General features: G+C 30.7%; 3 protein-coding genes across 10 annotated transcripts; 2 read left to right on the plus strand and 1 right to left on the minus strand.

Moving 5' to 3' along the window:
- Nucleotides 1-80: 80 nt before the first annotated feature.
- On the minus strand, nucleotides 81-23,034 carry LOC107993564 (uncharacterized ENTR1 family protein). 5 transcript variants are annotated; one of them, XM_062077837.1, is made up of 5 exons: nucleotides 22,181-23,027; nucleotides 21,598-21,839; nucleotides 21,251-21,514; nucleotides 20,859-21,098; nucleotides 18,968-20,715 (listed from the first exon to the last, which is right to left on the minus strand). In XM_062077837.1, exons 1-4 carry the CDS (start codon nucleotides 22,184-22,186, stop codon nucleotides 20,861-20,863), a joined length of 750 nt encoding a protein of 249 aa, XP_061933821.1. In that variant the 5' UTR covers nucleotides 22,187-23,027; the 3' UTR covers nucleotides 18,968-20,715; nucleotides 20,859-20,860. The 5 variants fall into 5 exon arrangements, with proteins under 5 accessions (XP_061933820.1, XP_061933821.1, XP_016905546.2 ...); XM_062077836.1 differs by lacking the exon at nucleotides 18,968-20,715 and adding an exon at nucleotides 81-214 and having other exon boundaries at nucleotides 21,598-23,034; XM_017050057.3 differs by having other exon boundaries at nucleotides 21,598-23,033.
- LOC108000220 (citron Rho-interacting kinase-like) lies at nucleotides 731-7,245 on the plus strand. 4 transcript variants are annotated; one of them, XM_062077823.1, is made up of 13 exons: nucleotides 731-1,004; nucleotides 1,548-1,711; nucleotides 1,999-2,243; nucleotides 2,316-2,762; nucleotides 2,886-3,018; nucleotides 3,124-5,099; nucleotides 5,170-5,604; nucleotides 5,673-6,025; nucleotides 6,106-6,266; nucleotides 6,357-6,569; nucleotides 6,649-6,904; nucleotides 6,994-7,072; nucleotides 7,157-7,245. In XM_062077823.1, the coding sequence occupies exons 2-13, from the start codon at nucleotides 1,621-1,623 to the stop codon at nucleotides 7,166-7,168; spliced, it is 4,401 nt and encodes a 1,466-aa protein (XP_061933807.1). In that variant the 5' UTR covers nucleotides 731-1,004; nucleotides 1,548-1,620; the 3' UTR covers nucleotides 7,169-7,245. The 4 variants fall into 4 exon arrangements, with proteins under 4 accessions (XP_061933807.1, XP_016915941.2, XP_061933805.1 ...); XM_017060452.3 differs by having other exon boundaries at nucleotides 6,994-7,245; XM_062077821.1 differs by having other exon boundaries at nucleotides 735-1,114; nucleotides 6,994-7,245.
- LOC107993563 (fatty acid synthase-like) lies at nucleotides 9,244-18,978 on the plus strand. Its single transcript, XM_017050054.3, has 19 exons — nucleotides 9,244-9,654; nucleotides 9,718-9,968; nucleotides 10,046-10,277; nucleotides 10,644-11,062; nucleotides 11,253-11,546; nucleotides 11,628-11,835; nucleotides 11,912-12,072; nucleotides 12,164-12,481; nucleotides 12,560-13,065; nucleotides 13,132-13,436; nucleotides 13,522-13,920; nucleotides 14,259-15,289; nucleotides 15,406-15,638; nucleotides 15,718-16,414; nucleotides 16,498-17,323; nucleotides 17,424-17,893; nucleotides 17,991-18,245; nucleotides 18,316-18,570; nucleotides 18,648-18,978. Exons 1-19 carry the CDS (start codon nucleotides 9,474-9,476, stop codon nucleotides 18,795-18,797), a joined length of 7,191 nt encoding a protein of 2,396 aa, XP_016905543.2. The 5' UTR covers nucleotides 9,244-9,473; the 3' UTR covers nucleotides 18,798-18,978.
- Nucleotides 23,035-23,506: the final 472 nt, after the last annotated feature.

The following is a 23,506-nucleotide window of genomic DNA, read 5'->3' on the forward strand; positions in this document are numbered from 1 at the left end:
TTAATTCTTATTTCTTATTTTATCTTATCTTACCTTTGAAAAATATTTTTTATATTCTTTTTCTTATCATTCAAGAGACAGCATATTTATATTATTCCACATTTATATTAATTCCACAATTTTGAATTATCTTTATTCTTTTTCTTTTTTTTTTGTTAAGAAAAACGATTTCATTATCTAATTAATTTTATTGTATATTCCTGTATTTATTTTCCTGTAAAAATAAAAATATAAAATATATTAAAATATGTAAAAAAAATATTATATATATATTAAATATTCATTAGACATATGCAATAAGCATATTCAATTTTTTATATTTTTGTGACTGATATAAATGGATTATTTTATACTACTACTATTTTATAAATACTCCCATATTTAGAATTTATGTACTATTGAAATAATGATCTTTTTATTTCATCAATATTATTATTAATACATTTTATTATTATTAATACATAATATTTTTAAATACATAAATTGAAATGTAAAAATTGTTAATTAAATTATTAATTATTATATTTGAAAAATTATTTTTAATAGCATTTTATAAGAGGTATCAAATTTCATAAGATAATGAGTTTATTTATCTATGATTATATACTAATAATTAATATTTTTTATTTCAGACGAACAAATACTTTTTGCTTACGATTCTAGATGGCATTATAATTCCATAATTATACAGTGCCATCTGTTGTGAATCATTATTTCTCAACGTTGAATACAATTTTGAATTACAAATATGGAGTTTGGTGTACAACCGTTATAAGTGTGAAAGTGTTAAAACAAAATATATACTTTTAAATATATTATTTTTCTGATGAACAATGGTACAAAGACGTTGTTATATAATCGAAGATGATTGTATACTTGATAAAATCATGATTACTTGTGTTATTTTATTCATGCTGGTTATAAATCGTAGGAATTTTGTAAAGTTTAATGCTTGTGCAATATGCACATAATAGAAGTTTGATCTATATCGTCGATTAAACTAAGTATTTTTGATTTATATTTGTATTTTTATATATTAATTTTAGTCAAAATAAAATGAATATATTAGTTGCTGTTAAATAATACTTTGACCAAATCCTATAGCAAACGTAAAGTAAATATTATTAAAGATTATCTATTTATAAATGAATAATTATAAATTAATTTTTTATATTTAAAAAAAAAACTTTAAACTCTAGCTTTTTACAAAATTAGATATTTCTTGATCTATTTTTTATTGCAAATGTTTTAACAATAATTAAATGTTTTTAGATAGAATGATCAATTCTGTTATTAACTGATTATTATTAATATTTATATTTATTTTTAAATCTTTATTTAAATGAATTTGAAAGATTTCTTATGTCCTTTATGGATTTATATATTGAAATTGTTTACATTAAATTACTTCTATTTTAAAACAGTAAAAATTTTATTTGAAACATTTTTTAAATAACAATTTAGGAGATAATTATATTTACAAATTAAATTGTTATACTTATAGCAGAAAATAAATAGAGAATATATTATGGTATGTTACGTTACAGGCAAAAAAAAACTTATGTACTTATATATTGCAATATTTCGCGCTTTTTCTCAAGTAACGCGTCTGTATAAATAATGTCGCAACACATCGATAACACTATGCAACAACTCGAAAGAGAATTAGTTGCAACAAGATCAGAATTGAGTGGAATGAAAAGAACATTAGGTAAAGTGATTTGCAATTTATATGTAAAAATTTTAACAAATAAATGAATGTCAGTAAAATTTTTTATTTTGTATATGTTTCTTATTCTATATGAATATTTATATAATTGAATATTGTTAAATTTATATATTGCTATATCAATTAACAAAGAGATCATGGATTCTTTTTGATTAGCCCATGATAACTATTATTATTATTTGTAAATTTTTAAAATTTATATATTTATATATATTTTAATGATTTTGATTAATATAATTTAATATATATAAAATATCTTATAATGTTAGAATTAGAACGCCAAGAAAGAAGAGATTTAGAAACTAAAGCTTTAAGTTTAATAAAAGATGCTAAACGAAAATGGGAAAATGCAGAGAAGGAAAAAATTACACAGTTAAATAAACATATTGAATCACAAACTGTAAGAATTACGGAATTATGTACTAGTAATAATGAAATGAGTTCAAGATTGCAAAGAACAGAATGTGAACTTCAAACAGCAAATGCAGAATTACACAAACTTAGAGTATTTCAGGTTAATAGCATAATACTATATGTCATATATTTTTATATAAACAAAAAATTAAAATAATTTTTATTTTATCAGATGCAATATAAAGAATCATTAGCTAAAACAAGAGAACGTAGTCGACAAAGTGTTCAAGGTGTTGAAACTAAATTGGAGGAAATAGCTACACGTTCACATAATCAAATAGCTGAACTTAGAGCAAAATTAGATTTAGAAATAGCCAAAAATACAGATTTGGAAACTAAACTTAGAAATGAACAAGATTCTAATCATTGTCGTCAATCAAGATTGAATGTTGCTTTAGAATTAGCTCAAAATGAACTTAAGGATTGTCAAGAACAATTACATAGTATACAAGCTACAATACCAGCTAGAGATACAGAAATAGAAGCTTTAAAAAAACAATTACAAGAAAGATCAAAACAATTGGATAATGCTATGGCATCAAAACAAATAATTACTACAATGCAAGAACAGCTAGAAATGTCAAAATTTGAAAATGAACAATTGAAACAACAATTACAGGTATGTAAATATTATTTAGTCCAATATAATTATTTATTATTTATTTTAGTCCAATTAATTATTTATTTTTATAAATTTTTTTTTCACTTATAATGAATATATATATTATAAATATGATTTAAGATAATAAAGTCTGATTTAAATGAAACTATGATGAACTTGGAACAGAGTGAAGCCCATGCTCTAAACTTAGAACAAGCTGCACAAGATAAAGCTGCTTTACAAAAAAGATTGCAAGATTCTCTTGAAAAAGAAGGTATATTTATATATTTATATAAGAATTTATATATAATGTGTATAAATACATAATATAATATATTATACAAAATAATATCTAATAAAACATTTTATTTGTTTATAGAAGAACATTTGCGTAAAGTTGGAAATTTAGAAGAATTATTACGGCGTTTGGAACAGAGTGTTACTAAATTAGAAGCAGAAAATGCTACTCTTAAAATGGAAACTATATCTCCAAGTCCAGATATGATATCTAAGAATGATATAATAAAAATAGATATGCATTCGAAAGAGCAAATAGGAAAACTAGAACAAGAACTTCAAACAATGAAAGAAAATTTGAATACAGAACGTCAAACTGCAAAGCAAGCACAAATTAGTTTATGGAAAAAAGAAAAAGAATTATCAGATGCAAATTTAGATAAACGAATTGCGATAAGAGAAGCAAAGAAAGCAGAAGAAAAAATTAAAACTCTACAAGAAGAAAAGCAAAAATTAATTGAGAAATTAGATTATAAAATAAAAGAAGAAGAAGAGAAATCGAGAAAATTACTTAAAGAGTTAGATAGCGCAAAAGTATCATTAAATGACATTACGAAAGAATCTTCTAAAAATAAAATGCAAGCTGATTCTGCTCAAAAAGCTTTAACTCAGATCAATCATCAAATAGAAGAACTTCAATCTTCGAGTTCTTCATTACGCAGAGAATTGGATGCGGCGCGAAAACAAGCAAGATTAAACCAAGATCGGGTGGATAATTTAAATGGTGAAAATAAGCGTTTGTCACAAAGCATTATAAGACATAATGAAGAAAAACATGAATTACAGTTGAAAATAGAAAAATTAGAGCAAGAGATTAAAAGTTATGAAGTGAATACTGAACTTTTGAAAGAAACATGCACAGTACTTGAAGAACAACTTACAGATTATGAAAGATTAACAAGCGATCATGAAACGCGAGAAAATATACTAATTCAAGATAAAATGAAATTACAAAAAGATTTGGAAACAACCGAGGCGAAACTTCGAGAAGCACGTTCTGCTCAAAATGAAGAAAAATCACTAAGACTGGAAGCAGAACGAAATATTGAAAAACTTGAATCAGAAACGAGTGATATAGAAACTGAAAGAAATAGTTTGATTGCTCAAAGGGATCAGTATAAAAAACTTGTACAAGAATTAAGCGCACAAGTCGAAGAGTTATCAAATAAATGCGGAGAATTGGAATGTGATCTTTCAGAAATGCAACGAGTTTTGGAAATTACCAAAGCTGAAACAAGAGTAGTCAAAGAAGAAAGTAGTCAACATCTAACAAAGGTTCACGAGCTGAAAGAGGCGAATTTTGTATTAATGAATGATTTGCAGAATAATATAGATCAAAGTCAAGAACTTAGGATGAGAATTACAGAATTGGAAAGTATTTTAGAGGAAATGCGACAATTTTATCAAGAAAGAGAAGTAAAAGCAGAAAGCACTAGACAACAACAAACAAAATTAATAGATTATTTGCAATTAAAATTAGAAGAGTGTAGTAAGAAGAAGAAAACAATGTGTGATAAAATACTTGGTACTAAGCAAAAAGAGAATATACCTCCTAATGGTATTGGAATGCCGGTTGGATATCGCGAATTGGAAAATCAATTGGCGAAAGAACGTGCCAAAGTCAAAACGTTAACTGATCAATTGTTAGCATTGAAAACTATGCACTCTTCAGCCTCCGCACCCTCGTCTCCTACAGCGCCGGATATTAAAAGTATAAATTATACTACAGAACCATCGACCACTTCATTATCTAAACGTTTATCGCCGCAAAGGATTGGTCATCATATTCCACATCGATTTGAAGTTGGTTTACCAATGCGAGCTGGAAAATGTTCTGCATGTTTAGAATCTATCCAATTTGGAAAACGAGCAGCCATTTGCAGCGAATGTAAAGTAATGACACACTTAAAATGCGCTGTTACTATTTCTGCAACTTGTGGTTTACCAAGAGGTTTTGTTAAGCAATTTGGTAAAAATTGGAGAAGTAGTAACGAAAGTTTATCATTATCTGGAAGTGTTCAAACGTTAGCTATAGATCAACCAGATAAAGCTGACATGGTATTACATTTAATATTTTAATTATATAATTCTATATTTTATAATAATTTATGATTATCTTTGAAAATAGGATGTATGTGAGACACAGAATAAGAATAATATGCCAATGGAAAGTTGGGTGAAAGTACCAGATCGTTCAAGAACTTGTTGGGAAAGAAAATATCTCAGATTAGATGGTACATGTTTATGCACTTACGAACACCAACCATCTTCTGGAATGGCCCCAATAAATCGTCTAGATTTGATCGAGAAAGATGGATTTACTGTATTAGATACTGTACACAATCCAGATATAATAGGAACAGCAAAATCAGATATGCCATTTATCTTTAGAATAGAATCTAATTCATCGACTACTTGTTGGCCGATATCACGTTTAGATATAATGGCTTTAAGTCAGACTGATAAGAAAAATTGGATGAAGGCTTTAAAATCTGTTACTAGTCAAAATAATATTCATAAAAATAGAAAATACGAAATCATGTTAAGATTAGAAAAAAGTCAAGTAAGTAACTTTTTCTATTTTTAAACAAAACTTATATGATTTATTTACAATATATAAATATTTTTTAGTTGGATTTAAATTGTGCTGTAAATTTGACTGAAGAGAACGTATTACTCTTGGGTGCTGAAGAAGGTTTGTTTTCGTACTGTGGTATTAAATCACGAACACTTACTGCAATTCGTGGAGTGACGAGAGTGCATCAATTAACTTTACATCCCCATTTGGGAATAGCTTTAATGATAGCTGGAGAAAATAGGCAATTAGTATCTTGTAGTTTAAGACAATTAAAAAGTAATGCAGTAGCGGCTGAATGCTCAAGACCAGCAATTAATACAAAGACAATATTAACTAGTACTGATAGTTGCCATTTATATCAATTAGAAAAAGATATGCTTTGTGCAGCAACAACTTCTCACGTAATGTAAGTATTTTTAATTTATTTATGATCTTCAATATTTTATATGTAAACTTTATAATATAAACTTTATGTTATAAATACAGATTGCTTAAATGGTACACTGAAGAAGGTTCTGGAGAATTTATTGGAGTTCGTGAACTTGAAACATCTGAACCATGTAGTTGTGCTATATTTACTCAAAATGTTCTTATAGTAGGATGTAATAAATTTTTCCAAATCGATCTTACAAATTATTGTATCGATGGTATATAATAAAAATTAATTGAATTGTTTAATAAATTAATTCAATATAATTAATGTTTCAATATAATTAATGATTTATGTAATGTTATAGAATTTCCAGAAGAAGACGATAGTTCAGTTAAAGCTGCGTTATCAGGAGTAGCTAAATTAGGCATTTTTCCAGTATGTGTTTTGAATGTTTCTCTTGTACCTGGAAAAGTAGAGCTTTTGCTTTGCTATAATGAATTTGGAATGTTTGTAAATGAAAATGGCCAAAGAACTCGTAATATTGATCCAACATGGAATCATTTACCTTTTGCTTTCGGTAAAAAATATTTATAATATTGTTAAAAATATAAGAATCATATTTTATATAAATAAAAGTATTTATATTTTTATTCCAGCCTTTCGAAAACCGTATTTGTTTATTATTCATTTTTCATCTGTGGAAATCGTAAAACTCGATCAGGAGGCATATACTTTGTCAACAAAGAATCCAGAACGAATCTTAATCGAATTATCTAGTCCCCGTTACCTAGGAGTGGCTGGATTAAAAGGAATTTACATAGCAACGATGAATTCTTTCTTAGAATTATTAAAGATTGAAGGTTCTTCCAACATACCAGAATTAAATGGCAGTCTTACAAGTTTGGATACTTTGTACGTAATTAAAACATATAATTTAATAATAATTTAATAATAATTTAATATTATACAAATCGAACTAAAAATACTAATGTATTTTTTAGAGATCGCGATGACGAAAGCAGTTCAGAATTTAGTTTTACTTCGAGCTTAATGGAGACTTTAGATGACCAAGGGAAAAAAGTACGTTTTACTGGTGTTGCTAAATATTGAAATATTTTGATATTAAAAGTAATATATATTGTGTTTTTTTTTATATCACTATAGAAGTTACTATAGGAGAATTAAGATCAAGATTGTAAAAATTTAGTAATAATTAAAAAAAAAAAAAATAAAGTTTAATTAATATGTCACAAGTTATGATTATATATTTAATTTGAATAGTATATATATATATATATATATATATATATATATATATTTGCTATAAATAATTTATAATTAATACATAATTAAAACAAATGTACTCAAATTTTTTGAACGGAAATTTTTTTTATTTTATTTAATTTTTTTTTAATTAAATATATGAAATGTTATTTGATGTAAAGAAGAATGATCGTGTAGTATTATAATTGACCAAATTTTGTTGTACTTATACGTGTCACAAAAATTTTCTTCACTTTACTTTTTTGCTTATAGTTCTTTACTTTTTACAATTGCAACTTTCTTTATATTTATATAGTTTTTACAAAAAAGATTTAATATTTAGTATTTAGTATTGGTGATTAGTACTGATATGCATAGATTTAAGAAATGTATAGATTATAATAATATTATCAAAGAAATAACAAATATATAATATATTTTCGAATTCCTATATTGATAAAAAATCTTTGTAATTTTGTAATTTAAAATAAAATATTATTATTAAGAAAATAATGATATGTTTGGTCTAATCATTCTTTTATCAATATTAATTAATATCATGTTTCTTTTATACACGAGCATAAGTGTATTATGCAATTGTAATTTGTATAGTGAAAAACCACGAGGAATATTTAATCATTATATCATAGAATATATATGAGGAATAGCATTAATATGATCATTAAAGTTCATTTTATGAATAATTTATCAATTAAACTATATAATATCACGGTAATCAAACTGCCATTAGTGAACATATAACATGTTTATACTAGCATATATTAAAATTTCTTTTTATAAAGTTTGATTTAAAGAATGCATAAATAAATGAGATTTGAATTTATATAAAATTTATGTAAAAATTTATCATTTATTTATTTATAATAAATCTATTTTTTGAATATTTTTGATAAATGATATATGGCGCTTATTGTGATAAAATTTGAATTTATTATAATATTATTATTATATTTATTTATGTATTATAATTCCTTGAACTTGAATTTCAAATAAAAATTTAAATATATTTTGTACAATACAAAAGCAGGGTAAACAGGGCAAATAATTATGTAGAATAATGCAACATCCGGCCACCTTTGACATTTATATCATTGAATAGACGAATATTCATTCAGAAAGACAATAATTCAATAATGCTGCTTATTATACTTGTACACTGCTAATTTAATTTAATTTAATACAATTTCTTTTTTTTATTTTGACAAAAGAAAAAAAGTGTTACACATTTATATCATTTTATTTAATGACCAAAATGAAAAAAGTGAAAATAATAATCAATAAATTCGATATTCATGTAAAAAAAATGCAATAATTATCTGCGACAATTATTCTATTAATTTGATTTAAAATGGAAACCTTATCTTTGATTTAATATTCGCGATACTGCGAAATAAAATATCGTAATAATGGCAAAAAATGGCGAGCAAAAACTTTATAAATTTTTAATTATTTAATTTCTTTAATTTTTCAATAAAAATAATTTTATTTTTGTTCTCTACGAAATGAATCGATTGATTATATATTGTATTTTATTAAAACGAAAATTTTCTTAGAAATATATCGGTTAATTCGTATTATACATATCTGATTTCAATAAATTTTAACCCTAGATTTCGTCATTACGTTTTCGATTCTTAAGATCCTTTCTGAGACGTTCAACCATGTAATCCCATACATAATACTTATTAAGAAGATTAAATACTACAATAAAATACTCTTGAAAAAAATATGGCTTAATTTTTTTAATCGACAATACATATAAATCCAAAAAAAATTTTTCGGTCAATTTAAATTTTATCAGTGTTAACATAAAAACGATGAATTCAATCTATTAGACTTTCAAAAATTATTTCGACCGGTAATCATTAAGTATGCAAATTTTAAGAATATTCAAGAAATGATTCTTTTCACATAGAGGGGAGAGACATTGTTATAAAAAACCTTTCTCAGAAGTCGAATCCTCAATTATATATCCATTTTTTCCTCATTGATTTCAGTTGGCTATCTTATTATCTATCTTATTATCTCCAAGACATCCTTTTTTTTTTTTATTCTAATATTATACTTCTTCTTATATATCATTTCTTCTTATATACCAACGATTGATTACACTGAAAAACATTAACGAAAAAAAAAAAATAAATAAATAAAAGTTGACAGAATTTAGTGGGATATTAATTTCAAAACGCGAACAAACATGTCTTTTAACGTACGAGATTCGTTAAAGATAAATTACGCCATAACAGAACCAGGAGAGGAAGTGGTGATTACAGGAATCTCTGGTCGATTTCCAGAAAGCAGGAATGTAATAGAGTTGAAGAAGAATTTGATGAACAAGGTAGACCTCATCACAGACAATTCGATGAGATGGAGACAAGGTAATCGAAATTTAACTTGGAATTATTCAGAATGGAGATGAGATCTTCGTTAAATTCGAACAGATCACGCGGAAATCCCGAAAGCTGGCGGGAAAGTGACCGATTTAAACAAGTTCGACGCCATTTTTTTCGGTGTCCATTACAAACAAGCTCATACCATGGACCCTATGTGCCGTACATTGATGGAACACGCTTACGAAGCCGTTATCGATGCAGGGATAAATCCTAAACTGTTCAAGGGTAGCAATACCGGAGTAATTATAGGATCTTGCGTCAGCGAGTCGGAAAAGACTTGGTTCTACGAAAAGTTACAAGTAACTTTTTTAAGAATATTTTAATTCGTCGTCATTCCTCAATAATTTAATATTTTTATCCCAAATATTATTTCTAGGCGAACGGTTTAGGTATCACCGGATGCAGCAGAGCCATGCTGGCCAACAGGATATCATATTTCATGGATCTGCATGGCCCGTCTTACGTAATTGACACAGCTTGCAGTTCGAGCATGTTCGCCTTGGATCAAGCTTACAAGATGATTCGAAACGGAACGTGCGACGCAGTGATCGTGGGTGGCTCCAATCTCTGCCTTCATCCCTACGTATCTCTTCAATTCTCTCGTCTCGGTAAATGAGAATAATTTTACCAAATTCTCTTCGTTCGTCTCTTTTCTTTTTTTATATAAATAACATTTGATACGTTTCAGTCGATCAAATAACGACAATAATCTCTACAAATGCACATCATTTTATCGTTAATTTCGAATGCATTTCGACAATTGTAATATAATTATAATAAATATATATATACCCCCTCTTTTTTTTTCTCTTTTAAAGAACATTTGATTATTTCAATCAATCGAATGACGATCACGTTTCTCTCTTAATCTTCAGAAATGCATCTTTTTATATTAACATGTATAAAACGTGTATAGAAAAGGATCCTTCAGGTTGTTTCATTATCGTTTCTGTTTATAAAATTCAATATTATAGGAGTGTTATCTCCGGATTGTCGATGCAAAAGTTTCGACTCGAGGGCGAACGGTTACGGGCGGAGCGAGGCGATCAGCGTGGTCCTCTTGCAAAAGGCGAAGAATGCGAAGAGAATCTACGCGGAACTCGTCTACACGAAGACCAATTGCGATGGATACAAGGAGCAGGGAATCACGTTCCCCGCCTGCGAGATACAGAAAAAGCTTCTCACAGATTTCTACAACGAGTGCAACATACAACCCAACAAGTTGGCCTTCTTGGAGGCTCATGGTACCGGGACCGCGATCGGTGATCCCGAAGAGTTGAACGCTATCGATAAAGTTTTCTGCCAGAACAGAACCACTCCTCTTAAGATTGGTACGATCAAGTCGAATATGGGGCACAGCGAACCCGCCAGTGGCGTTTGCTCGATAGCCAAGGTATTTTCCCTCAAAATTTCTTTAACAATTCGATCAGATATTCAAAGATATAAATTTAAATATATATAATAATCACCGATGATTGCTTACCGGAAATACGAGATATATATCTTGAATAGATATGGCTAGAAACAGGAGAGAACCAATTCTTTTTATCAATTACTCTTTACGCATTGTACTTTACTTTAAGGTAATCATCGCGATGGAAAGCGGTATAATACCGCCGAACATAAACTTCGTAAATCCTATGAAGGGCGTGAAGTGCATCGAGGAGGGGAAAGTCAAAGTGATCACGGAGCCAACCCCATGGGAGGGTGGTTACGTAGGGATAAACTCGTTTGGCTTCGGTGGCGCCAATGCTCACGCGCTCTTGAAGTCACACGCGAAAGATAAAGTGAACAACGGGGCGCCTTCCGACGATTTGCCGAGATTGGTGATCGTGTCCGGCCGGACCGAAGAGGCATTGGAGGTTCTCCTCGGTCATGTATGTGAACCGTTTGGATTTGGTAAATTCTAGAAATTAGAAATTGACACGTTAATTAAAAAATGAGAATCGATTTTGCAGATTGAAAGTATACCAGTAGACGTGGAATACATCCGGCTGTTGTACAACGTTTATTCCGAAAATATATCCGGTTACATGTTCAGAGGGTACACTATAGTTGGATCCAAGATATCTGAGAAACCGTCGAGGGAGATTCAAGAATACTCGGACGCGAAAAGGCCGATTTGGTTTGTTTTCTCTGGAATGGGGTCGCAGTGGGCCGGGATGGGTACGTATTGGAAATTTCAATGCGATGTAAAAATTGGCGAATCAGTTTGCGAATTGAATTTGAAATCCAACTCAAGGCGAAGCATTGATGAGGTTCCCCATCTTCGCCAAGGCTATCCACAAATGTGATAAAGTGTTGAAGCCGCACGGTATCGATATCATCGACATAATCACTAACAAGGATAAAAAGATATTCGATAATATTCTGAATTCGTTCGTTGGAATCGCTGCTATTCAGGTGAAAATGAAATATTTCAAATATTTTCTTCTTGGAAACTAATTATTCAACCAAAATTATTCAACCGCTTGACTAATAAATGTTTGTTCAGATTGGCCTCGTCGATTTATTAGTAAGCGTGGGTATCGAGCCGGATAATATGATTGGCCATTCCGTCGGAGAACTTGGCTGTGCTTACGCGGATGGATGTTTCACGGCCGAACAAATGATACTCGCGGCCCATTCCAGAGGCTTAGCTTCCATCGAGACCAAAATGATCCAAGGATCCATGGCGGCGATTGGTCTCGGATACGAGGACATTAAGAATATATGCCCGCCCGACATCGAAGTCGCTTGCCACAATGGTCCTGATAGCTCTACGATAAGTGGTCCGGTTCAGTCCATGAAGGAATTTGTTGCCAAGTTACAGGTTCGTTTCTTTTTTTTTTTTACCACTTTTCTGAAGCTTTCCACAATGATTTTCTAATTAATTGCAATCCATTTCCAGGCCAAGAACATCTTTGCGAAAGAGGTGCCATGCAGCAACATAGCTTATCACAGTCGTTACATCGCGGATGCGGGGCCGAAGTTATTGTCATACCTGAAGAAAGTTATTCCCAATCCAAAAGCGAGAAGTTCCAAGTGGGTGAGCACTTCCGTGCCGCAAAGCCAGTGGCACACGGAAGCTGCCAAGTATTCTTCCGCGGAATATCACACGAATAATTTGTTGAATTCGGTCTTGTTCGCTGAAACGGCGACTATGATCCCAACTGACGCCATAACCATTGAAATAGCGCCTCACGGTCTCCTCCAGGCAATTTTAAAAAGATCCTTGGATCAGAACGTGATAAACATTTCGTTGATTCACAGAAACCACAAAGATAACGCGGAATACTTTTTGCAAGCGCTCGGAAAATTGTACAACATTGGTCTCCAATTGCAACTCGCGAATATTTATCCCCACGTAGAGTTCCCTGTCAGCCGTGGCACCCCCATGATCTCTCCTTATATCAGGTGTGTAATGAACGCAATGTCGTAAGAATCGACGTCTCAATGGAACGAGAAATTGTTGAATTTCAGATGGGAGCACTCAGAGGATTGGTACGTGGAAATACAGACTCAACGTCAAAAGATAACCGTAGCGGAACGTACATTCGAGATTAACCTCAAAGATGAAAATTACGAATACATAATGTATCACATTATCGATGGAAGAAACTTAATCCCGGCCATGGGCTATTTGGCCATGGTTTGGGATATGTTTAGCTTAATGGAAGGGAAATTTTGCGACGATATGCCGGTCGTCTTTGAAAATATCAAGTTCGAACGAGCGACAAGCATTTCTTCGGCCGGTAGCGTTTCGTTGAAAATCATAATTCAAAAAGGTACGATGATTCTTTCGAGTTGATCGATTAATGAAAATTATATATATATATATATATTATATATTATTGCTGGATATATTTTAAGGATCCGGAAAATTCGAGATAACAGAGGGATCCGCGATAGTAGTGACAGGTACGATCCGCAAGGAGCCGAATCCCAAACAAGAAATGATCGAAGAAAAGTTTCTCCCCAAGATCGAGGACGAAGAAATTCTGAGCAATAAGGATATATACACGGAGTTAAGACTTCGTGGTTACGAGTATACCGGTCCTTTCTGCGCGTTGAAAAGCTGCTCGCTCAAAGCAACGAGAGGGCACATCGCTTGGATGAAGAATTGGGCCGTGTTTATGGATAACATGTTGCAAATAAAGATGTTAAGTTTTGACACTAGATCGTTGTACGTACCGACTGGGATTCGTAAGATGGTGATCAATACGAAGTTCCACAATGAGATTATTCGCCATCTTACCGAGGAGAACAATAGTACGTTGAATATATCTTTCATCTTTAAAAATATAGATAGAATTCTTTTGCAACGAATTTCGACAAAAGAATATCGCTGGAGACATTAGACATACCTCTACTAGTGATAACTCTGTTCTAGCTCCGATTCATTTGATAAGAATAATATTCGAGAATAAAATTCTCGAGAGTTGATTAATTTTCGTAAAACGAATGTTTCTCTTCTTCTGCTCGAAAATTACTTTTGAAATTTTCATACTCTCGAAAAAATATTCTAAACTCCCTACAGCTATGATTTTCTTAAGAGTAGGAAAACGCTCTTGGAATAGTTTAAAAGTATTGACCGTTCCTTTTTACAGTGATCCCAGTCACGCTGTACAACGATTACGACATCATAATATCGGGCGGGATCGAGATTCGTGGAGCAAAGGCGAATGTTATTCAACGACGGAAGCAAAAGGATGTGCCTATCTTAGAAGAGTACAAATTCGTAGCGAACCGTGACAGAGCTCAGACATCGATAGAAGAGATGATCATTTTGTCCACCCATTTCGCGTTGGAGTGTCACAATGTAAAAAATCCAAAAATCCTCGAATTGCTACACCAGAACGACAAAGTATCGGCCGAGGAGACCTTCATTCCTTCCCTCTCAAAGATATTGAACAATATTGCGATGATTCATCCAAGCTTGATTCTAGCCGCAGACCTAAAACAACGCGAGAAATTATCCGAGCTTTCCGAGCACGTCGCCATAATCGAGCCAAATAAATTACCGGAGGACGGCAGCATTTTTATGATAGCCGGCCACGACGTTATAACAAGCAAGAGAATGGACATCTTGGAACAATTTTTGTTCGCGACAAGCAATCATGGTTTTATCCTGCTTCAAGAGAGCCTCGTAAACGAGGATATTTTCTCAGCTCTTCGAACGTACAATCTGAAAATCGTATTGGAGAAGAGTCGCGACGATAAGATCTTGTTGCTGCTGAAGAAAGCGATGGAGAGACCACCCCGAAAGAGGGAGGTGGTGTACGTGAGGAACGACGAGTTCGGTTGGGTGGAGGAAGTGAAGGAAGTGATGAAGAAGGACAAAGACATCAATGAAACGATGAGATTAATATTAGTCGCCGAAGGGGATCTCGAGAATGGTGTCCAAGGTTTGGTCAAGTGCATAGTACAAGAGCCTAACGGCGAAATTGTGAGGACCGTGATAATCCAGGACGAGAACGCGCCCAAGTTCTCGTTGGACGATCCATTCTATTCCGAACAGCTCGACTTAGATTTCGTTTACAACGTTTTGAGGCCAGGAAAAATCTGGGGGACGTATAGACACCTGCCTTATCCGGAACTGAAGCCAGCTTTGATTCCTCACGCCTATGCCGATCTGAGGGTATGTTCAACCATTCATTGTCGATAGATTAAGAAAAATATTCTTCTCGTTTCTCGATTATCATCGTGAACCCTCTCCCCTTTTTTCCTTTTAATTATCGAGCGCTGTGCAAATAGGTAAGAGGAGATCTGAGCTCCCTCCAGTGGATAGAGGGCTCGATTCGACCAGATGAGAGGGACGTGGTCAAGGTGGTATACGCCTCTTTGAACTTCAGAGATGTGATGTTGGCCACTGGAAAATTGATGCCGGAATCCATAATGAAATCCAGAATGGAGAATTGTTTCATAGGTTTCGAATTCTGCGGGATCGATGCGAATGGGCGACGAGTGATGGGATTCGTGGAGAGCAAGTGAGAAAGAAATATCAAACAATCTAGCTCTCTTATCTCTTGATCTCTTGTCTGACGGATAACTAATTACAATTTTCAGGAGTATATCGAATCTGGTCACACCGCATAAATTAACCGTATGGCCCGTGCCAGAAGAATGGTCCCTGGAAGACGCCGCGACCGTACCATCCGCTTACTTCACGGTTTTCTACGCCTTTTTCTACTTTGGAAGATTAAAAAAGGGCGAGAAGGTTCTGATCCACAGTGGAAGCGGGGCCGTGGGTCAGGCCGCCATCAACGTGGCCCTCGCCGAAAACTGCGAGGTGTTCACGACGGTGAGCACTGCCGAGAAGCGAAAATTTATCAGAGAGACGTTTCCTAGCATAAACGACGATCACATTGGAAATTCTCGGGACACAAGTTTTGAACAGATGGTGATGAAGCAGACGCACGGGAAAGGGGTGGACATAGTTCTGAACTCTCTGGCTGAGGATAAACTGCAGGCATCGGTTCGTTGCCTGGGTTACCGCGGTCGTTTCTTAGAAATTGGTAAATTTGACATGACTGTTAACAATCAACTGGGATTGGACATATTCTTGAAAGAAATTAGCTTCCATGCGGTGATACTCGATGCCATAATCTTTGGTTTCGAGAGGAAAGTACAGGAGGAGATACATCACTTTATCAATAAGCAAATAGTCGAAAGAAACATCAAACCTCTGGTGAGAAAGTGCTTCGAGAAAAATCAATTGGAGGAAGCGTTTAGGTACATGGCAGCAGGCAAGCATATTGGAAAGGTGAATCACGTTGCCTCCACTTATCATTCCTTCGACCGTGATAATAATCTCGAGAATAAACGCTTTGTCCGCTTCGTTTGCAGATTCTAATTAAAATATCGGATGAGGACACTCCTATAACTAAGCCCATTCTTGGCTACCCTCGTTTCAACGCTTCCAAGGATAAAACTTACTTGATCGTAGGCGGTTTAGGAGGATTGGGTCTAGAGTTCACGGATTGGTTGATCCTTCATGGCGCAAAGAATCTAGTGATAGTTTCTCGAAACGGGATCCAAACTGGTTATCAAAAAATGAAGGTAGAGACGTGGAAGTTTTACGGTATTAACGTTTCGATCATCTCTGGCGTGGATATATCGAAATCGGAGGATTGCGAGTATGTACTGAGAACGGCAGAGAAGCAGGCGCCCGTGGATGGTATATTCAATCTGGCAGGCTTGTTGAAAGATGCTTTCATAGTGAATCAAACCGTGGAATCGTTCGAGGAAGTTGTAAAATCCAAGGCCACGATCGCCAAAAACCTGGACGTGCTTTCGAGAAAGATTTGCCCAAAACTTCGCCACTTTGTTGTATTTTCCTCTATCGCGTGCGGGAAAGGTAATAACGGTCAGAGTAACTATGCGTTCGGAAATGGAGTAATGGAGAGAATATGCGAGAAAAGAGTGGAGGAAGGCCTTCCCGGAATGGCTATTCAATGGGGCATTATAAAAGATGTCGGCCTCGGTGTAAAAGTATTGAAGAAGAAACAGGTAATCAATGGGACCGTACCTCAAAGCATATCCTCATTTTTAGAAGAATTGGAGAAATTCTTGTGTCAGAATAAACCAATCGTGACTAGCTTCGTGATTGCAAATAAACAAGATAGCGTAAGAGAAGTTACGAATGTTCTTGACGCAGTGATGAATATCATGAGTGAGTATGATTCCTCGCGTGATTTCTTCTTTTGATAAAATCATAATTTTATTTCTGCTTGGAATTTTTGTTTCTTTAAATTGCTCTTTCACAACAACAGATATAAAGGACTTAAAGAGAGTGAGACCGACTGCTTCCCTAGCTGAATTGGGTATGGATTCTATGATTGCCGTGGAGATAAAACAAACTTTAGAAAGAGACTTCGACATGTTGCTAAGTGCACAAGAGATTAGACTCTTAAACATAGCCAAACTTGTGGAAATGTCTGGGAAAAATACGAAAGATGAAAAATCAGTTAAATTATCGAAAATCGAGACGGAAAAATTGAGCGGCATGAAATTGTTTTTGAAAAGCTTGCACGTTTCGATATTACAAAATCAATATTTCATAGAGCTTCCTATTAAATGTGGTGAAAAAAAGAATGAAGTATTTCTTATATCAGGTCTCGAAGGCTCTCATATTATTTTTTCCTCGTTAATTCCAATGTTAAAGGTACCTGCCACCTGTTTGCAATTGGGAATATACGACACTGATAATACCATAGAAGAAATGGCTGATTGTCTTTTGCCTGTATGTTTTAATAATTATTAATAAAAAAAAAAAAAAAAAAGAAAGAAGAGATTTAGAGATAAAAAAATATAATTCGTTTCTTTTTCTCTTCTCTCAGCATGTTTTAGCAAGGAGCAAAGATCGTAGAGATTTCAACATAGTTGCTTATTCATACGGATCGATTATAGCCATAGAACTAGTTAGGAGATTAGAACCTTACATTCTGATCGGGCATCTCACGTTAATTGACGGATCTCCCGAATTCATGAAAGCTGTAAAGGCACAATATTTTGGAGTATCTACGGAAAACGAGTATCAAAATAAATTCCTCACCGAAATACTAAACATCATTAAATCATCCACTATGGAAAAGGTGAATTATATTTTCCATGATTTATCGGGCAAAATTCGACTAATTTATACTAATTGATTTTTTTTTCCAGTTCAAATTCGAATTAAACAAGTGTAATAATTGGAACGAAAAGTTGGATATATTAGTTAAACACTCGGCCGAGAATATTTTTAAGATGTATTCACCAGAAATTTTAAAAGCTATTGTATCGTTTATTTATAAACGACTTTGCGCGTTGGACAAATATGATCCTTCTTCCTTACCGCCTCTTAGAACACCTATTACGTTGTTGACACCGACGATACCAGCTATAGAAATGGCAGATCCAACTTATGGATTACAAAAGGTTACATATATTGAGTTAATTAATATCAATAATTAATTCGTAGGATAATATAATGAAATAATATTATTTTTATATAGTTAACTAATGGGACTGTGACAGTGCATAAAATAGAAGGAAATCACAATTCCATGTTGAATAGTAAAAAAATCGCAGCGATTATTAACGATGAACCTTTGGAGGATAAGGAAATCTTTAAGGAAAATTTGAAGTTTTCAAGTGAATTGTAGGCAAAGACTAAGAAACTTTATCGTAAAAACTTATTAAATTAAAGAATATATCGTAAAAAAAAGGTAATATAATGTAATATAATAGCATGAGTATATATGTTCATTTTTTAACGAATATATCTATTATTATCTATATATCACTTCTCATTCACAAATAAATAAATAAAGAATTAAATGTTAATGTAATGTTATCATATTTTTATGCAAAATCATACAATCGGAAACATATCAGATATTGATATGTCAGATTACCTCCATATGACAAACAATGGATCGTCATTCATGCAACAAATTGAATATATAATACAATCTTAACATCATAGAACCTTAAGATTACGTTGTATACATATACATACTGTAGAAATAAAATTACATTACATTAAATATTGGATAACTTTTTGAAGTGATTTAAAATAAAGTTATCTTATATTTATTGAGAAGGATTCTGTTTGATTATAAAACTTATCGTTATTTTTAATCTTCATTTTTTATATAAAAAATTACAAAGAAAATTCTAAATTTTGATCTATATCAGAATTAAATTTAAATTCCATTAATTTTTTATTCAGGCACTTCTAGGCAATTATCCAATATTTATTGTATTACGAGTAATTTTTTTCTTCTTATTTTTAGTTGTTGTTTTATTGTTTATTTTTATTTTCGTTTATATACAGGATGATGTTTTAGCATAATACAAAAGAACAGAAGATAATTTTAATACGCAAAAATAGATCAAAAATAAAAAAAATAAAATTTTTTTATTTAAAGTTTTGTTTCATTTTCAACTAAAATTGGAATTGATTAATTTTCAATTGGATATAAATTATTAATAAATAAAACTAATAGGATAGAATTAAAAATTAAAATATATAGGATAATTAATTAATAGAGAAAATTTTATTGAAATTTTAATTATTGAAAAAATTAAGATTGAATAATTCAAAAAATATAAATAATTAACTGAATTATATATTAAGTATTAATAATTTTCTTACATAGAAAATGTTTCCCATTCAATGATTAAACTGCAGATAATTAAACCATATTCATTAAAATATATTTAAATGAATGTAGGAATACTGTGTTTGATAGTTCTAAATCTATCTAGAAATTATAAATCCTCAACAAATGATCAATACTAGTCGATACTGGTTAATAATAATAATTAATAATTAACAATCAAATATTCATCAATACTATTTTGTTCAATTTCGAAAACTATTTTTAAATAAAAAAATTTTACTTTTATTCGGAAATTACTTATAATCGAAAATTGCATTTTAAAAGTTTCAAACTTGATTTACTTAAAAATGAAATTTTAAATAAAAAAATCATATTCTTCTTTTTTGACTTTTGCATATATATTTATCTTCTGTCCATTTGTATCACTCTATATATCGTGTAATCATCATCGTATTTCAATTTCAATTGTAACAAAATGAAATGAAACATTATTAATAACAAAGGTACAATTATAATATGCTATATTAACTCTCATTCAAAAACCGAGTCATTTTTGATTCATGTTTTTGATGGTGTAAATGATATTTAATATCTACAAGTCAGATATGGATCAAAAATGATCAAGATCGGCTATTTTTTTAATATCGGTGATTCGAAAGTTAATAATAATTATAATAATATTGAGTTTTGAATAAACCCATAAACGTGTATTTATTGAAGAAATTTTTTTTCTTATTTATTAATTTTTCTTCAATAAATTTACGCAAATAAATCATACGTAATGTACAAAAGGAACTTGCTGATATTATTTTGTTTACAGTTTTATATTCTTGTAATCGATAAGTAAAATAATAATATAACTTAACTGAGTAATTCACTAACTTATAGAATGAATATAATTTACTTACTTACTTTCACTTAATAAAAAGATTGCCATCCATTTACTTTACTCAACCTTGTGTAAGCATGTTAGTATCAGATAAAAAATATAAGATATAACTTTCTTTTTTTAATTTACATGTTAAAATATAATATCGCATTCTTTCTTCTCTAACGATATACGAGAATGTAAAAACAATTTTTTAATTAATAAATTACCTTCATAATTCCATTGGTTCGAAACCTGACGAATTATTCGATAAAGTTTGATTTAGATCGGAAATAGCTTCATTATTATTATTATTATTATTATTATTATTATTATTGTTGTTGTTGTTATTGTTGTTGTTATTATCATCAGAAATATTAGGAATTGGAGTGGGTGTATCTCTAGTTGGTAATATACGAAGATGTTTATTCGGTGGTTCCCATAGAACTAAAGCCATGGAGGGCCTCTCCCTGAAAGAGAAAAACTATCAAATTTTATCTTTTTTATTAAAAAAATATATTGTAACAAAATAAATAAACTTTAAAACACTATTTCACTAAACATATATATTATTTCACAAAATATATATATATATTATTGTGTATAATATATTTAGACTTACAATTTGGATAATAAAGAATTTGGCAAAATAGGTTCTTTCTTGAGTCTTTTTAATTCTTCTGAAAGAATCAATCTGGGTCCAGATTTTAATTGATCTGTATTAGCTGCATCTATTTCTAACTCCATATTCAATTCTCTAGAAGGAATTGTATCAGCTGTTGAAGTTGATGGTACAGGCGAATGTTGTTGATAATTAGAACTAATATGCAAATCTTTGAAATGTGCAGCCATTTTTTCTTCTGTTATAAATTGTTTTGTTTGCCTCCTATAATATTCCATACTCACTAAATATTATGTTAATAAAATAAAATTTTTTTTTTATTATATATTATTATTTGAATTGCTTACATATCTAATAGATCACAAGTTTCAAGTTTTCTCTTTTGATGAGGAACTGGTTCAAAACTTGGTCCACCAGTAAATCTTACTAATTCGGGTTGTTGGAGAGATGGCACACTCCATGGTATTGACATTGGAGGTACTTGTGGCATTTGCATCCATGTTCCTGGTTGTTGTGAAGCACTTTGTTGACCCATCATATGTTGAAATATGGATGGAGGGGTATGAAGATTCGCTCCTCCCATTGCATTCTGAACCGGAGTAGGAGAATAGATTTGATACTGCGTAGATAGTGCTGCCATGTTTTATAGTAAAGATCGACAAATAATTTCAAATATAACAATATAAATGTTATATAATTGTTATATAAATATAACAATTTGTTTTTAAAAAATTATAATATAACAATTCTTTCGATATTTGATTGCATTTTTTATAAAAATAACAATATTAACTGTTTAAAGTATTTTTTTATGTAATCATATTAATAAAATTTTTATAAAATCACAAATACAAGTAATATATTTTCAAAGTATCTTATTGTAATTTTTTTAAATCAATATATAAAACTTGTAAATAGTAAATTGCCTACTGTCATTTGGAATCACCAAAACTTGAAAAAATATGCTTGAATCTTCAAATGTGCGGTGTGATAAGTAATGTCTTTGAAGAATTTCACAAAAATATTTGTGTTGTGTAACATAAGATTTTGGCACAAGTCTTGGAAAAAAAGATGTATAACAAATACGTTTCAAGACACTTCGTCGCACAATACGAATCCTTGAACTATTTACGAGACGCTAACCTCTATTATCTACTTGTGGTAGCTCAATAAAGAATGTAGAATATAACGATATGCAAATGTTCGCTAAATCGAACAAAAAAAGTCTCAAATATTAGACTAATAATAATATATTTATCTGTGACACTCGTTCTATAATATGCGATGCATTGTTCGAGAAAGATCGTGGAGAACTGTTTGTTTTCCTCTCACACAGCCACGATAGACCAAACAATAATATGTAAGATTGACATCAACCAATAGTTTTTAATTAATAGTCCGCGTGATTTTATATTTGTTTCGTGAGTGCGTGCAAACGTTATAAAAATCGTAAGCATACGCAAATCACAAGATCAACTGCATTGCGGAACAACAACATTCATTCGCTACTTTACTCAACTATATTCCCACAACCTTTAAACAACGAATACAACTATAGAAATGTTTGCACATGCGTATACGTATCGCGGCGAAACATGATTCTACAAATGTCTGGAATATTCCTATGCAAAAGAAATGTATTTAAATATAGTTTTTATAACATATAATTATATATAATATGTAATATGATATTTATATCACTAAAATATTTGAAATTAAGAAAATTTATAATTTTATTTATAACATATGATATTTTTATAAATTTTTTTTCATAATTTAATGACACAATCATTTCGTTGATTTTAATTAAACTTATCGTAAAGACGTTGATTTTAATTAAATTTATGATATAAACCTAAAATAAAAAAATAGCTTCATTTATAAAAATATCAATACATATAAATACATTTAATTTCATCATATCAATTTAATATTACTTTAAAATGTACTATCAATTCAAAAAATAACACTACAAAAACCCTAGACAATGATACTAAAAGAGTAGATTCAAATATAATATAAATATAAACATAAATTATTTATAGTATTTTTTCTATAATGCATAATATAAGAAAAATTAAATATAATAGATATATATATATATATATAATAAATATATATATATTTATTATATCAAATTTATATATATCATAATTCATAAATATATATACATTTTACTTTCAATATAAATGTTATATATGTATAAATAGAACACAATATATATATATATATTATATGTTTAATAAATTAATAAGA

The sequence above is a fragment of the Apis cerana genome, linkage group LG8 (assembly GCF_029169275.1).
Source record: "Apis cerana isolate GH-2021 linkage group LG8, AcerK_1.0, whole genome shotgun sequence".
NCBI classification, from domain to species: domain Eukaryota; kingdom Metazoa; phylum Arthropoda; class Insecta; order Hymenoptera; family Apidae; genus Apis; species Apis cerana.